A 16,992-nucleotide genomic window follows, 5' to 3' on the forward strand; every position below is an offset into this window, starting at 1 on the left:
TGGACAAAGTATTCACAGCATAGATCCACCATCTTCAGTCTCCACTCCTCTTGGCCTTTCCAAGGAGTACTGGCTGTTCAAGAAGTAAGTCCCTTTTTGCAGGATTGAAGGAGGATTCTTTTTTATATGCAGCTTCATATATCACTTGTGCAAAGATGTTTTTCTCAGGCTTTGGGGCAAGAATCAAGATTTGGCCCCAAAGAGTGCCTGGTTAGACACATTTCCAAACCAAATATTTGTGAACTTTGCCCTCATTTTCCAGGACCTGTGTTCAAGGCTCAGTGTCTATAATGGGGGTGAGGGTCGGGGTGGGGCCCGGGGTGGGGCCGAGGGAATGATGACATCACAAACACCTAAAGCAGGGGATAGAGTCAACTCCCTGGTCTGATTGAGTTGTTTGTAATGCCATCATTTCTTTCATGAGCAACACAGAACCTTGACCTCAGCTCAGGACGTGGCAGGGAAAATCAAACAAAACCTTTCCACTTACTTTTCCAATAATGCTTGTGTGTTTTGTTTTTGAAATGATAAGCCTATAGAATTATAAATGAAAACACCTTACTAGGATAATTTTAAAACAGCTTCTTTTAAATCTTAAAATTCAAATAGATACAGGAAACAAAAGGAAATAACAAGTTAAAAACGAAAGGAAATAAAATCGGGGAAGTAAGGTTTTACTGTCAGACTTTTGGGTGATGAGAATAAGTACACATCTTAGCGCCCACCACATCTAAGACATGATTCCCTGCTGACTGTGTTTGGGGGGGGGGGCGCGGGGAGGGAAGGAATCCTCTCCCCACCTCACAGAGCAGACGAGGACCAGTCCCAGTGATGCTACTTAAAGGCTGCAGTAGCTATTCTGGCCATTGCGCCCCTCATCCCGTTGTGTGGGGAGGACTTGAGGGTTGGTAGAAACTTCGTGCTTCACCCCTCTTCAACTGGAAAGAACTGCTGTGCCAGAAGTCCCCAGAATGCTAGATTGTTCACGTGCAAGAGGCTTCCCACTCGGCACAACCACAGCCGTTCCACTCGGTCCTGAACCCTGTTTACCTGTTCTAGGGGAAAGAGGACTTGAGCCTTTGTGATAGAAGATCTTAGACACTGTTTGAATTATCTAGTAAAAAGCATCTCATTTCAACTCAAAAGTGCATTAGTTGCTGTTGTACCAAAAATGTCATAAGGATATATATTTCTGTGCAGGAACTGTGCAGTTTTCATATTCTATAGCTGAGTAACCAAAGGAGCCAATATAAGCTTCCTATTCAAAATAAAAGAAATCCCGTAAACTACCTACATAGCAGGCTTTTTTTTATTGTATGAGGATTTTATTATATGAATTATTTTTTATTTTGGGGGTAAAACGAAATGGTCAATGAAACTGTATATTAACCTAACAGTGAACCAGATTCTGGCCTGTACTTTAACCACAACAACTTTCCTCCCTAATTATGTGCCTAACTACTGTTTTGCATGTGCAAATACGGGGTTTTGTAGATATGTTGTTGCATGCAGATTTTTGTGGGTGCAACCCATTGTGCCCACATTTGAAAATGTATTCATCGTATTTTGATTAAATTTTTAATATCTTATTTGTTCCCACCAATACTGGAATACTTTTTATGACTATGGGGTTTTAAGGTTCTTTTTTCATTTACAAAAAAATTCTTTAGCGTTCTGTTGAACAGCAATTTGCAAACAAATTTTTAAAATATAAAATGTGCATTTTTTCTTTCCCTTATGTTACCACTTTCTATTCCTTAGAATATTTTCTCTTTCTGTGATTCCTTTACAGCTGCTGCACATAAAGTCTGATAATGATCAACATATATTTCAAAGACCCTCCACCTTTTTCTGGTGTAATAATGAGGATTCAACTCCTTGTTTAGATATCTCTTCCATTACACTTACTCCTATGAGCTCTCCTGACTCCAGACTATCATCTGGACTATTAACACCACCACCTTCAAAAAGTGGTCTTCCAAAGCCAGTCAGTGAATACAGCATCCCAAGACCTCGTGTAATCCTGTTGTGCAAAAACTTTTTTTTTCTATTTTCCTATGTTCTCTGTTGTGTGTTGATTGTATTAAAATATACATTTTGTACAGTGGTTAAAGGACAGATCAGATGTATTGTAGGTTTTTTCTGGGTACTGTTAAAATATGGAGACTTTTGAGATGTTCTATAGTGCCTGCATCATATCCTTAAGATAATACCTTATTTTCCCAACTTTTTTACATTTCTTTTTCTTTACATTCTAATGGTTTACCTGTATGTGCTATATTTATTGGACTAGTTTGCTATTTTGGTAGAGTAATTATACTAATAATAGGTATTTACATTATTCAAGACAGTGTCCCAAAAGTCTGATTTGGAGGGCTTTAATTTTTTCAATAGAAAGAGAACTTGGGTAAGTGAGAAAGTATTGATTAGCCAGAAGAGCAATCAGCCATTATATTTGTTTTACTATAGTTTATATGAACTCTGTGCAAAATGAAGGCTGCAAATTATTTTATTCTAAAATGATCTGTAACATGCATATTGACTGCCTTCTCATAACAATTTGTCAATACTCACAACCTTTTTTCCATTTGCAAATGACATTTGGCTGTATTTGGCAAACATTATCACGGCTTTCTGCATGTGTTTACTGAATAAAAATGCTTCTCATGTTCATCCAGATTTTAATAGTATACCTTTATTTTTTGAATTAACCACTAATGATCAAATTTATTAATGGTATCAAAATACCCAATGAATATGACAAGAAATTGGAATATTGAACAGCAAAATATGAATGAAAAGCTTTTATCAAAAAGACTCATTTAAGACTGACCTTTAATATTGTTTACGTATCTATCTAGCTTCTGCAGAGCTATTTATAACCTTAAATTCTCAGTTATAATCTGGCCACAATTCACGCAAAGATCTTCCATGAACATCAGTGGGAAATCTGCATGTGAATCTAGGGTAGTTTATGGCTCATCAATACATGCAGGGCCTGATATCATGCTCCTGATGCAGACAAACCGCCTCTCCCATCAGTAGGAGTTCTGTTTGCATGAGGAGTGTGAGATCTGCCCACTTTTTGATTACTGTTGTTTGTGTTACACAGCCTGCAAATTACACACAGAATTCCCATGACATTAATGGGAGTTCCGTGTGCAGATTACCAAAGGTCTATTGCACATAAACAATATTCTCTCAAGAACCATTGGGCCATAGGCTGTCTCTGAAGTGCATGTGCTAACGCCTCTTGATGTCAACAAGAGTGTGTGCGTGCGTGTGTGTGTGTGAAAAGTCCCATATAATTTAATCATTTTTTAAAAAAGAAGTTGAACTCTAATCTTACCACAAACATGCATGAGAATTATTTATTTTAAATAGAATGAAGTAAAAAAACAAGCCAAAATTTTTATATGTGGAACCCTTAAATTAGGCATGTCAATACATATAAATAAAAATGGCCCAATTCTCAGAGGGGCTGAGTATGTCCAGATCCCACAATATGTAAATAAAATATAAATTCCAAATTCATGAGCTGGAAATTATGTGGCTTTGAGAAAATAATACCAAAAAAGGCTATTGAATAAAGACTATATAGATGAATATACAGGAAATAAATACTTTATGACTCTCTCCAGCCCAAGCTTTATATATTATACAGATTATATCTATAGATATAGATATAATCTTTCCAAGCAATACAGTCTGCAGAAGTCCGAGAGTCAACATATTCAAGAAACAGGTTAGCTTTTTGCAGAGAACAACACTTTAAAAAAACCCTGCCCACTGGGGAGTAGAGGAGCATCTCAGTGAGAGAGGAAGAAGTACTGAAAATGAGATTTCTGCCTCCAGTGAGTTCTTATCCAGAGCCTGTCTCTGCTCTATCTCCCCTTCTTCCCCACCACCTCCTGGAGTGATGCTGAATGAGAGAATGCTGTGGATGAGGGAAATATTTGTGTAGCCTCAAGAAGCAGAGAAGGCTGGTTCTGGCCTGTATATGGACTTTATGTTAAAATAATAATAGTAACCTAGTTATATGGGTAGAAGGTTTTATTTGATCCCGCACAGAGTGAATGTGCTGCTAAGGAATCGCATTCTGATCTCCAGCTCTGCCCTTCTTTTCTGGAATGGAACTGTCTGTGACTGCATCTCTGTGAAGGGACAGTTTGAGCTACATAGAAACTACTAAAGAAAGGAAAATACCTTTCCAACATTCCTATTACAGCTGCATGGCCCAAGAGGGCTGTGGAACGCCCATGAGCCAGCATCTGTAAAGGCTGCTTATCACACAGGTTGTAGCATTGAGATAATCTGACTAAATCAGTCTGTCTTAATCCTGTGGTTACAACCTCTTTCGTGTCAGCATTTTGACCAAATTGTGAATTATTTTGCCAAGTTAATTAGGAAATAGGACATTTTTCATCTGGCATTATAGTATTTCTAGTTTCCAGAAGCTTATTTTCTATAATGTGAGTAAAACTGAACTTGCATATGTGTGTCCCATATCAGTGGTATATATTTTGCCTTAGTTTGGTTTGTCATTCTGAATTTTTAAGCTGTTTTTAGTGTCTGTTCTGTATTGACTTGACTGCGCTGTATTCTATGTCCTGGGAGCGATGGTAGAACTGCTGTATGAGCTGTGATTCATGTTTTTATTTTAATGTGACTTTGGAACCGTGGTAACTTATTTGCTTATCCAGTATTTGTTGAAGTCTGCTAAAAAGTCCTGGGCTTTCATAATGAAATATTTTCTGCTCCCCATTCAAGGATACATTGTTTTTATTTTGGATTTTAATATTACATGTTGTCAGTGTGTTAGATGTCCAGGTTATTGCTTATCACAAAATACATTCCACGCATTGAGGACAGCAGCTCTCATAGGTTGTCAAATAAATACTCATGTTATATAAGGAGAAATTAGTAAAGAAAAAAATATTGGAATTATATCTTTTAATTTCAGGCACTATTTCTGTACATTCAAATGTATAGCCTATTGCTGTTGCCCCGTTATCTTAAATGGGTCTTGGGAATAATACCTCTATTCAAATTCTTATTAATTTAGAGTTATTTCTTTCCAGCTCTTTCAGGTCTAAATGTCATTTATTTCTGGCTATCTCAGATTTACTGAAAATGTGAAATTTACAATGCTATTCGGGTTTTAGCATGTCCCATAAACTCTTTGTTGTGAATGCCATTTGCTTGGTGTCAGGAGCTGGTTTTTGCATGCTGTTATTTTTGATACTGTAGCTCTTATCTGCATGCTGAAAAGTTCAGTATTGTGATTTTTCATGTGAAATATTACCCTAATATTTATTGTCCTTATTGTAGGCAGGCAGTGTGACACCTAAATCACCCTCCACTGACATCTTTGATATGGTTCCCTTTTCTCCCATATCCCCTCAGTCATCAACACCTACTCGCAATGGCACACAGCCTCCTCCAGTACCCAGTAGATCTGCAGAGATCAGTAAGTTTTGTAACAACTGACCTAATTTTTTCATATATTGTTTTTTTAATAAAGCATCTAAAATGGTTTACTGACATTTTCGTGACAAGCCATTTACTGTTTTTGTTAGTCACATGTCTGATAATGCCATTTCATTTTTATACCATCTGACCCAAATTCTTTGCAGTTCCTGCCAAGTTAAATAATGAATAAATTCATTGAATTGATTAAACTATCATATTCACAATTTGACAGTTGGGAATTAAAACTTCCTTACTTTTTATAGTATGTTTTTTTTTAAGTTAACCCAGGAAGTATTTTGACTTCCAGTTACATTTTCTTTATTGCTGCTCGCAACATTAATATTTTTTGTAAACCTCCATTTGGTGGGGAGGGGGCGGGGGGAAGAGTGGTGATGGTATAGAAGGGAGAGTTGGATTCACAGCTGAATATTCAGAGTTTATTGGGGTAATAGTGTTCATGTAACTTTTCATGTCATCCATGAGAAACAAGGATAAAAGCTCAGAATCTCAGTATGAAAGTAGTGTGTTCTGCTTCCAGCATTTCACCATGATGGAGGAATATTACATTTTATTGCCTGGCATGGTCTAGAACAGGGGTGGCCAACCTGTGGCTCCGGAGCCAGATGCAGCTCTTTAGAGGTTACTATGTGGCTCCTTGCATAGGCGCCAACTCCGGGGCTGGAGCTATAGGCGCCAATTTTCCAGTGGGCTACAGGGTGCTCACTGCTCAACCCCTGGCTCTGCCCCAGGCCCGGTCCCCACTCCACCCCTTCCCCCAAGGCCCCCGCCCCTTCCCCTGAGTCTGCTGCACCCTTGCTCCTCCTCTTCCCCCCCCCAAGCTTCCTGCACACCACAAAACAGCTGATCACGGTGGGCAGGAGGCACAGGGATGGAGGGTTAGGTGCTGATCGGTGGTGCTGCTGACGGATGGGAGACACTGGGGGCGGGGAAGAAGCTGATGGGGGGCTGCTGACGTGTTACTGTGGCTCTTTGGCAATGCACATTGGTAAATTCTGGCTCCTTCTGAGGCACAGGTTGGCCACCCCTGGTCTAGAAGCCCTATCCTGAGAGTTGCTGAGCTCTCCGAATTTGAGCCCAGAATGTACTAGAGAAAGTAGAGTACCCAATTCAGCCCAACTACAAGTCCACTGAAGTCACTAGTGTTTTGCCTGCTCAAATCAAGGTTCAATTTGATCTGCAGACTTTACAGAATGTGTCACTGCACATCTTCCACCTAGTGTACAGATGAAGATCCATTTCTTGGTCTCATCTAGGTCAGTGGCAAAAGCCCATTGATTTCAGTGGAAGTAGAATCAGGCCCAAAGGTACCAGGTACCAGAAATGGTACCTAATTCTGATCACAGTTACAGTGGTGTAAATTAGGAGTGACTCCAATTAAGCTATGCATTAACTCAGTGTAGAAAAGTGGCATAAACGAAACTAACATCAGTCCTGCTTTTAATTTCTTTAACCTAACAGAAAAACACTGCAAGAAAATTTGTCATTTACCGGTGAACTGAAAGGCTGTTTATAGTTGATGAAAGTATTTGCATTTCTTTTGAACAGCAATGTTGCAATTGTGTTGCAATTGTGCAACAAAGCTTTATAATGTTTGGTGTTTTTCTTAAAGCCCCATCTTTTGAGTCCTCTGGTTACAACATAATCTCAGTTTTCATTTTTTTTAAAAGTATATTTCTAGCCCTCGTGGTTGCAAAGAAAAACAGAAAGTAGGTAATGAGAACAAACATTAATTTTGTTTTAAAATTTCATGATTTTAAAGTCAATCTCAATTTTGGGGGACTGACTTATGAGTTTTGAACATGAGATGATACTACTGCAACAGTTGATGTCATTAACACCTAACATGGAGGTCAGGTGTTGCACGTGTTAATGATTTCATTAACTGCTTAAGGAATACATGTCCATAAAGGAAATACCTAATCCATATTTTCAATAAGTTTCTACAGATGCTCTGGCCATGTATGTGGCAAAACTAGTAGCCAAATTATTGTAGTGTTCTAAAACCATTGGGCTACTGGTTCTGCCACATTCATGGCCACGGCATCTGGCTCACTACCAAAAACCAACAGAGACCAATCAGCACGTACCATGTACTGGACTTTCAGAAGGTCTTTGACAAGGTCCCTCAACAAAGGCTCTTATGCAAAGTAAGGGGTCATGGGATAAGAGGAAAGCTCTTCTCCTGGATTAGTAACTGGTTAGAAGATAGGAAACAAAGGGTAGGAATAAATGGTCAGTTTTCACAGTGGAGACAGGTAAATAGCAGGGTCCCCCAAGGATCTGAACTGGGACCACTGCTTTTCAACATATTCATAAATGACCTGGCTAAAGGGCTAACCAGTGAGGTGGCAAAGTCCAAAGCAGACTGCAAAGAGTTACAAAGGGGTCTCACAAAACTGGGTGACTGGGCAACAAAATTGCAGATGAAATTCAGTGTTGATAAATAGAAAGTAATGCACATTGGAAAACATTATCCCAACTATACATACAAAATGATGGGGTTGAAATTAGCTGTTATCAATCAAGAAAGAGATCTTGGAGTCATTGTGGATAGTTCTCGGAAAACATCTACTCAATGAGTACCACCAGTCATGCCTACAAATTCCATTACTCTAATGAATACGCCGTTTTTCTGCTAGAATATAGAGAAAATATATTTTTGTCTTGATCTGACTATTGACAAACCATTTTGAATTAATTGTGAAAAAGAAAGGAATTTTAAATTGAACTGATAACCTGGATACCCAGTTTCAATTCAGAGGGTGACATATGTTCTGAAAAGTGAGTAAGAAACGTGCATATACCAGAAATTTAAAGAGACACTGAATGATTGAGGTATTGCTGAGTGTCTTTACAATTGCTCATAGCCCTAATGTTGCCACCCTTGTTCACACTGAGTAGTACTTTACTCCACTGATTTCAGTGGGACAGCTGGTACAGTTTGATAGCACCAAAGACTGGCAGAATCAGTTCCTAAGCATCATATCATATTAGTGTAGTCTGGCAGTAGAAATCTTTTCAAACATAGCCTAGAACTCTCTTTGTGCTGCCTGGTATGCTTCAGTTATAAGGGATATTCTTGCAATATTCTTTATGTTCTCAAAATCTCATTGATCTCATTGCAATTTGGGATGCACAGAAAGGACAGGTTTGGGTCTTTTATCTGTATAAACTTGTGTTATAGATTAATCTATATTCAAGTTGGGATTTTATAGCTCAAGAAAGGATACAAAGGAGGCTCTAAGCCACCTTTCTGCCTCCTCTGCTCATGAGGCTGGCTCCTGGTGAAAGTTATAGCATGTCCCATCCACACCCCCATTCCACCCAAGAATGGTTCCCTTTAGAGCTGGTCAGTAAAATCCCAAGAAGGCATTTTGTTCTCAGAATTTACTGATTTGTTAAAATTTAATGTTTCACAGAGACAGTTAGGTTTTGATGATGCTCCCCCAGAAATTAGGCAGGATTTCAGCAGAACCCTGCCTAACAGATAGTTTTCAAAACCTGACTCGTTTTCTGCCAGCTGGGCTCCTCAACATCCCAGGCTTCCAGGCTCCTGGTGCCTCAATCGCTGGCTCTACCCATCCCCATTGTAGATGAGAGAGAGCTATGTGGAGAATGACCATTCTGTTTCACAGGGGATTTCAATGCTTTGAAATTTATTTTTGTTTCAATTAGGAAAGCAAACAAAAAAATTAGAAATTTTCTATGAAAGGGAATGCTCAGGATGCAAAATGGGGTTCTTCAAGGTGAATGGCAAAGCTAGTTAAATCCAGATTGTTTACTGAGTGCTTCCACCAGCCAATGATTTTTTTTCCACTTTGTGAAATACACCTCTACCCCAATATAACGCTGTCCTCGGGAGCCAAAAAATCTTACCGTGTTACAGGTGAAACCGCGTTATATTGAATTTGCTTTGATCCGCCAGAGCGTGCAGCCCCGTCCCGTTGGAGCGCTACTTTACCGTGTTATATCCAAATTCGTGTTATATCAGGTCGCGTTATATCGGAGTAGAGGTATAATCCAGAATCTTTCTGTCTGTGGTATGGCCGATAACATAATACTGCTAGAATGAGATTTGTGGTATCAGCATTGTCACAAACTGAGAAATTATGAGAGATCTTCAGCAAACCAGGAAGAGCGAGGCCTAAAAAGAATATTTAAAAAGTTAATTAAAATGTATTTGAATGCAGAATGGTCTCACCAGCCTGGTTAGTGGGATTAATGAGTACAGAAATCTCAGTTTAACTCAATTTTAAATTCAGTTTTCAAGTTCACCTCCACAATATATAAACATTGCAGATACAAGGGTTGAAAAATCAGTTATTCGGTTCTTCTTTTGGTTACCCATGAAGAACTGAGTTCAGGTACTTCCTTTGTGAAAATTCCAATAAACAATATAGAATCCTTTAAATAATCATCATAGTGTGTCTCTGATATATCTATAAAAACAGCCATACTGGGTCAGAGTATCCTGTCTCTGACAGACACCTGTACCAGATGCTTCTGAGGGAGTGAACAGAACAGAGAAATTTATCAAGTGATCCACACCATCATCCAGTCCCCACTTCTGGCTGGGGGACAGAGGTTAGGGACACCCAGAGCATAGGGTCGCAGCCCTGACCATCTTGGGTACTAGTCATTGATGGACCTGTCCTCCATGAATTTATCTAATTTTTTTAGAACCCAGTTATACTTTTGGCCTTCAGAACACTGCTGGCAATGAGTTCCACAGATTGTGCATTGTGTGCAGAAGTACTTCCTTTTGCTTGTTTTAAACCTGAAGCCTGTTAATTTCATTGGGTGACCCCTGTTTTTTGTGTTATGTTAAGGGGTAAATAACACTTTTTCTTCACACCATTCATGATTTTATAGACCTCGATGATATCTACACTCAGTTGTCTCTTCCCTAGGCTAAGCAGTCCCAGTCTTTTTAATTCTCTCCTCATATGAAAGCTGTTACATACCCCTAACCATTTTTGTTCCTCTTCTCTGTACTTTTTCCCCAATTCTAATGTATCCATTTTGAGATAGGGTGACCAGAACTGCACACAGTATTCGAGATGTAGGCGTATAATGGATTTATATAGTGGCAAAAAGGAATTGCCAGGTGAGAAATTCTCATGTCTTAAGTTATCTTACAACAAATTTGAATATCACCTGCTTTGTCATGTCATAGATAGTCAAAAAGGATCTGTGTTACCTCTGTCCTAATCTACATAATCAGGATGGGAAATACTATATTATTACAATGGGAACTCTCATTGAGGGACTGTTCTCAGTCATGGAGATAACACAACGACAGGTGCAGTATTTCTAAATCCTGTTTTGAAAATTGCTTTTATACTTTTCTCTCTCTAAGTGTAATGCATATGTGTAATATAGTCGTTTTTGTAACAAAAAACTAGTTTCATTGTTAAGTATCTGCTGATTTTTAACCTGCTGTTAGGCTACATTTCATACAGGGCAAGGGCTGCACATTCAAACTTAAATGTTGTCTTCCACTTCTATAGACCAGAGGCGCTTCTCACAGAGCGGGATGGCCACACAGGGAAGCTGCATCCCTTAAAGGCATGTAGTGGTTCACTCCTTATGCAGGGTGAAGGGCTCTGAGAGACAAGCCTGCGGTGATTCCCCTGGTCAGGGTGCAGCTGCGTCCATCACACAGCTGTGCCTAAATGTCGTTAGCTAGCCCAAAGTTACCACACAGCTGACAGCCTCTGTTCAGGAGAACAGCGACAATAATGTGGCTGCTCAGGACAAGGCTGTATGAAGAAAAATGAGCATGGAAGCTTTCACAACACCTGCCTGTCACCATGTCTGGCTCAAGGCAGTGTTGTCCATTTCTCTCATAACTCGGAGTATTACATCCACTCACAAACATGTCATGAAAAATAAATGTTATTTTTAAGTACAGCAAAGAGAGTGTGGAAGTACAAGGTCAATTTTCAGTCCTCTCCAAAGAATAGTATTTGATCAAACCCAACCCTAAAATAGATATTTAGATGCTGAATGTGTTCAGGCATAATTTGCATTGGAAAGTTTACTTGATATGGCACTGGATAAAAGTTTATATATAAAGTTAATTTTGAACATTAATTAAACTGATGAATGGCATGGTTTAGCTCATCTAGAATAAGTCTTTCTATGCTTAGTTTTGAAGGATAAAGTTACATAAAATAAATAATAGTAAAAACAAACCATTCCCTCACCTGAAGGGAGAAATTACTTATCAAACCCTGTAACCTGCAACCCTTACACATGTGAGTAGTTCCATTGACTTGAGCAGAACTAATTCTTGCAGGTTTGGGCCCAAATGAGAAATATTCCAGAATAACTGAAAATATTCCATATCAGTTGAATGTTCAGAAACTTCCTTTTAATAATAATGTGAAGTTATATTTCAGCCCTAAGAAATGCAAAAGCCATGTTTTTTTTATTTCACTGCCCGTTTTGTAAGGCATGATATCAAAAACTGACTGCCTTCAGCTATCTGCCAAGGGCAATAGTCACACTGAAAAGTATCATCTTCTTGGTATTATGAAATGGAAGTACTAAATAAAAATTATAATAACTCATATCTATAGTAATGAATATACGTATATCTCCTGAACACTACAGAAGAATGATGATTCTGCGCTCATTGTCAGTTAGAGCATCCCTCATGCCCAACGTATGCTGGCTACCAGCTGGGGATCGCCAGAACTGAAGAGTACTCCAGCCATATCTCTTCAGTGCACCCCAGATAAATCCTCTTTGTTGTACAGAAAGCCACAGGTGCAGAGGCCAGTTACATCAGCTCTATGCTAGCCAAGGATTCTCCTACACCATGGTGGTCTGTATCTGCCTACAATGGATAGCTTTCTGCTGGCATAAAGGAGCTGCACCATGAGCCAGGATATGGTCCTAAGGTTCGAGGCCACATATAACCACATGGACTGTAATGTAACCACAGCTTCTGAGGTTCTGGTTAACCAATCAAATTCCATCTTGCTTTAATACTTTAATGTTCAGTATGACAGAAACATTAAAATAGCCTCTTAATATTTGTTGTTTCAAATGGATTTTGACATACATAAGGTTAGTTGTTAATCATGGCAAAAAAAGGGAAAAGTCATGATCCTATCATGGAAAAAATGCAAACGTTGTCATTTTAGTTAAATATGTTGTGGCACATGATAATTAAGTTGTTTGCAATGAGACATTATGAGAACTCTAATATCCTAAAATCAGAATATCTTAAAGCCATGTAATAATACTAAATTGTTAGTTTAAAACCCATGCTCCATTGCAATGGACATATACGATAAAACTTCAAGAAACAGTCTTGTTCAGTAGTGGGCTGGCATGGGAACCACGTCAGTGGGTGAAATCCTGGCCCTGCTGAAGTCAAGAGAATTTTGCCATTGACTTAAGTGGGGCCAAGACTTGAACCTGTGATTTTCTATGAATCATACACATGCACACACCCACACAGAATTGCCATCAAAATCACGGCTCTCTAGACATACTGTTCTATAAACAGATTTCAAAATTAATATATTAATATTCTGTATTCTGTATCTATCCTGTGCAATTTCTTTCAACATTGATTGCATGAACAGTAATACTGTAACATGCAGTCTCTTGAATTAGAAAATACTTTGTAGTTTGTTGTTCAGTGTAACGTAATTGACTACTGACTCCCAACTCTTGACTCTAATGTTGCCGGTCATATTTTGGGCTAGAACATAAAGCTAGTAGTATCACAGGTATCAATAGCCCTCTTTACTTTTAAATTAACACACTTTATAATTGGATAGCATGGTTAGCAGATCAGGTGGATAAAAGATAGGATATTGTATTAACTTTCCTTCTGGCAACTATGCAGATGTAGTTACCTAGTTTTGCAAGTGATGCAACCAATACATTTAAACTGTTAGCAAAATGGTTATCAAAACCAGTTTAGCTGGCTTCCAGTCTGGATAGGAATAGCATATTTACATGGCACTCATTTTATGGTGAAAAAAACATCTGTACCTGATGAGAAAGAAAAAAATAAATGAACTTGGGCTACAAATCAGATGAAATTGGAGAAATTGGAGAAGCTGGATATGAGTCAACAGTGTGCCCTTGTTGCCAAGAAGGCGAATGGCATTTTGGGCTGTATAAATAGGGGCATTGCCAGCAGATCGAGGGACTTGATCGTTCCCCTCTATTCGACATTGGTGAGGCCTCACCTGGAGTACTGTGTCCAGTTTTGGGCCCCACACAACAAGAAGGATGTGGAAAAATTGGAAAGAGTCCAGCGGAGGGCAACAAAAATGATTAGGGGGCTGGAGCACATGAGTTATGAGGAGAGGCTGAGGGAACTGGGATTGTTTAGTCTGCAGAAGAGAAGAATGAGGGGGGATTTGATAGCTGCTTTCAACTACCTGAAAGGGGGTTCCAAAGGGGATGGATCTAGACTGTTCTCAGTGGTACCAGATGACAGAACAAGGAGTAATGGTCTCAAGTTGCAGTGGGGGAGGTTTAAGTTGGATATTAGGAAAAACGTTTTCACTAGGAGGGTGGTGAAGCACTGGAATGGGTTACCTAGGGAAGTGGTGGAATCTCCTTCCTTAGAGGTTTTTAAGGTCAGGCTTGACAAAGCCCTGGCTGGGATGATTTAATTGGTATTGGTCCTGCTTTGAGCAGGGGATTGGACTAGATGACCTCCTGAGGTCCCTTCCAACCCTGATATTCTATGATTCTATGAAATAAGATTAGTATAGTACTGAGCTAATATAGTAGAGTGATATTGAAGATATTGGATCTTGACTGGACCTTAAAAATAGGCAGTGACACAATTAAGAAAAACAAAGACTAGTTAGGAAGAAAAAATGAATAGTGAGAAGTTGCTGTAAGGCACTGACAGAAAGAGATGTACAGATGTACTGCTCCGTTTCAGTTCCGGGTTCTTTGGACATGTATGATAACTGATCTTTCATGGTCCACTACTTTTTGTTTTTTTATTCTTAATCTTATCTAAGAGTAAACTAAAATGACTGTGGGCTAATAGTTGTTTCCATTAATACCAGCTGTGTCTAAAAGAACTATGTCACAAGTCAAGGCCTTACCTTGTGTATACAGAGGGCCATTTGTCTTTATGCAAACCCTCTGACCTGACTGCAAGAAGCAACAAACAAGTGACCTGAAGACTGGATAGTTTTCAAGAGTCTATTTCTGCCATAGATTAAATTAAAAAAAAAAAAAGATGAATGGTTGGTGCCCACTTCTGCACCTTTTTCATTTGTGAAACTCCCACACACAGTAATTGCAGGACTATGCCATTAGGACTTACCTCACAGAGATAAGGGGTAAGGCCTGAACTTCCTTCAGCTAGGCTATGATATGATAATTACTGAACATTCCTAAAAAAATATGCAAGAGAGAGAACTGAAAACAAATGAAGAAGTGAAAACATCAGCTTGGCAGCATTCTTAGAAAGGGAGGAAAATAAGCTAACTCAGACTAGCTTCCAAGTTTATATTTAAACATTGCTGTTCATAAAATGGATGACTGGAAATGTTGTTGTTCAGGTTATTTTGTAGGGAGACATGCTTACCACGCACCATGCTACTCCTTCCATATGTCACTAACCTTTGACTTAATGTTTCTTTTCATTCTAGAGAGAGACCTTTTTGGAGCAGAACCATTTGACCCTTTTAGCTGTGGAGCAGGAGATTTCCCTCCAGACATTCAGTCCAAACTAGATGAGATGCAGGTAATTATTTATTTATCATTTCAACAAATGGTTTCCATTAGCACATGAACACTTGCCTAATAAGGGTAAAGTATACATCATAGAACTGTCTTTGTGTTATAGCATGTTAAGAATTTGTTCCTTAGTATGCAAAGAAGAATGAACTTTGATCTTTGTGGATGGATCCCACTGACCTTCAATCAGAGTTGAACATTTGACTCCCTGAGGCAATCTTGAATATTCTCAGTGTCTTTAGAAAGAATGCATTTGGCACTTAAGTGTACTAATTATTGCTGGTTGGAAATTTTCTGACATCATTTGACATTTCCTGTCAGAAAATGATGTTTACTTGAAATAAAAATGCTCTGCAGGACCATCCTGATTTTGACAAAATTCCAAGCAAAACCAGACAAGTTTCCAATAGAACCCTGCCTAATTTTCTGCCAGTTTACCTGCCTGGCTCCTTGGCAGCCCAGGTTCCTTGGCAGCTGGGGGCGCCTAAGTAATGGGCACCTCGGGGAGAGTTGGAAATGTTTAGAAAAGGTCACAATGAAACTCTGGAATTCTGATTCATGGGAAATGTTGAGATTTCATTTATCATTCCAATTTGGAACAACTTTTTCATTTTGAAATTTATTGTAGACTGGGAATTCAAGTCTCTGACCAGCACTAGTACTAATATTTGCATAGAGTAAGGTCAAAGCTAAAGTTAATAGGACATGAGAAATATCACTCAGAGGTTTGGCATCAGGAAAACCTAGGTAGAACAATTCTACTGTGGAATTTCCACAGCATTGTTTAAATAATTTCTTCAACAAAGGGGTTTGAATTTGATTGCATAATGCATGTGATATCATCCTATAAAGAATGTTCGCATAAATCAATGGTTTGGATTAAAAAAAAAACCCTAAGACATGTTTATATTTCTTTATACTATTTCTAATATCTCTTTTATCTTCTTGTGCTTTCCTGGGTGTTTAGCGTCAGCGATGGTTGGTATATTGTATTTTAATATCAATATTAAATCAATTTGTTATAATTAAAATCCTAAAAAATGGGCATGCTGTATAATTGACATCTTTGGTGAGGCTTATATTTTATGTCTCTAATTCAGGACCATTTTTATGCAAATGTTTTTGGGGGGCTTTGTTATTTTTAAGAGGGGGTTGGTGGGTTGGTTTGGGGCAGGGGAGTTGTCTTTCAAGTAATAATTTATAGACATTTTTTCCCAATTGTTCATTTCCTTATTTAAATATGGTTGCTTTTTCCTTACCACTTACACTGGTATTGTATAAGTTAACTTTCGCATTTTCATCATCAGACCATTGCTAGTGAAAGTGTCTCTTCAGGCAAATATTATTTATCAATCTATTCTACCCAAATGTATCTGGAACCTGGAGGGGGGGGGGTAGCGGGGGAGGATGTTTCTGTCTTGGTTGTTGGTGTTAATTTCTCTTGTATGATCTTTTGACACAATATGAGGCATCTTCCATGCTGGCATATGAAAATATAGGGATGTTGAAAAACCTGTGGCATTTTTTTGCTTCCATTTCACACTTGAACTTCAGAGGCAAAATTGTTGACATTAAGCTTTTGTATTATAAGATCTATATAATAAATTAGTTCTTGATTAAGATCAGTCAGTTGCTTGCCTATTTTGAAATGGAAAGAAATATGAAACAGTGCATGATAGGCAAGTTTGGCATCTTAGAAAAGTCATGAGTGGTTTCTTGGGCCCACAAGCCTATCTAAGGAGTCAGTGAAGATGTGAAAACAAT

The 16,992-nt window shown here is 38.6% G+C and overlaps 1 protein-coding gene across 1 annotated transcript in view; it reads left to right on the forward strand.

Annotated features, from left to right (window-relative positions):
• The window catches only part of GULP1 (GULP PTB domain containing engulfment adaptor 1), a 132,877-nt gene that overhangs the window by 103,834 nt on the left and 12,051 nt on the right, over positions 1-16,992 (forward strand). The window contains exons 9-11 of the mRNA XM_065413677.1: positions 1,793-2,017; positions 5,332-5,470; positions 15,141-15,235. Coding sequence (XP_065269749.1) covers positions 1,793-2,017; positions 5,332-5,470; positions 15,141-15,235 — 459 coding nt within the window. The remainder of the gene's footprint in view (positions 1-1,792; positions 2,018-5,331; positions 5,471-15,140; positions 15,236-16,992) is intronic.

Source organism: Emys orbicularis, chromosome 11 (genome assembly GCF_028017835.1).
Source record: "Emys orbicularis isolate rEmyOrb1 chromosome 11, rEmyOrb1.hap1, whole genome shotgun sequence".
NCBI lineage: Eukaryota > Metazoa > Chordata > Testudines > Emydidae > Emys > Emys orbicularis.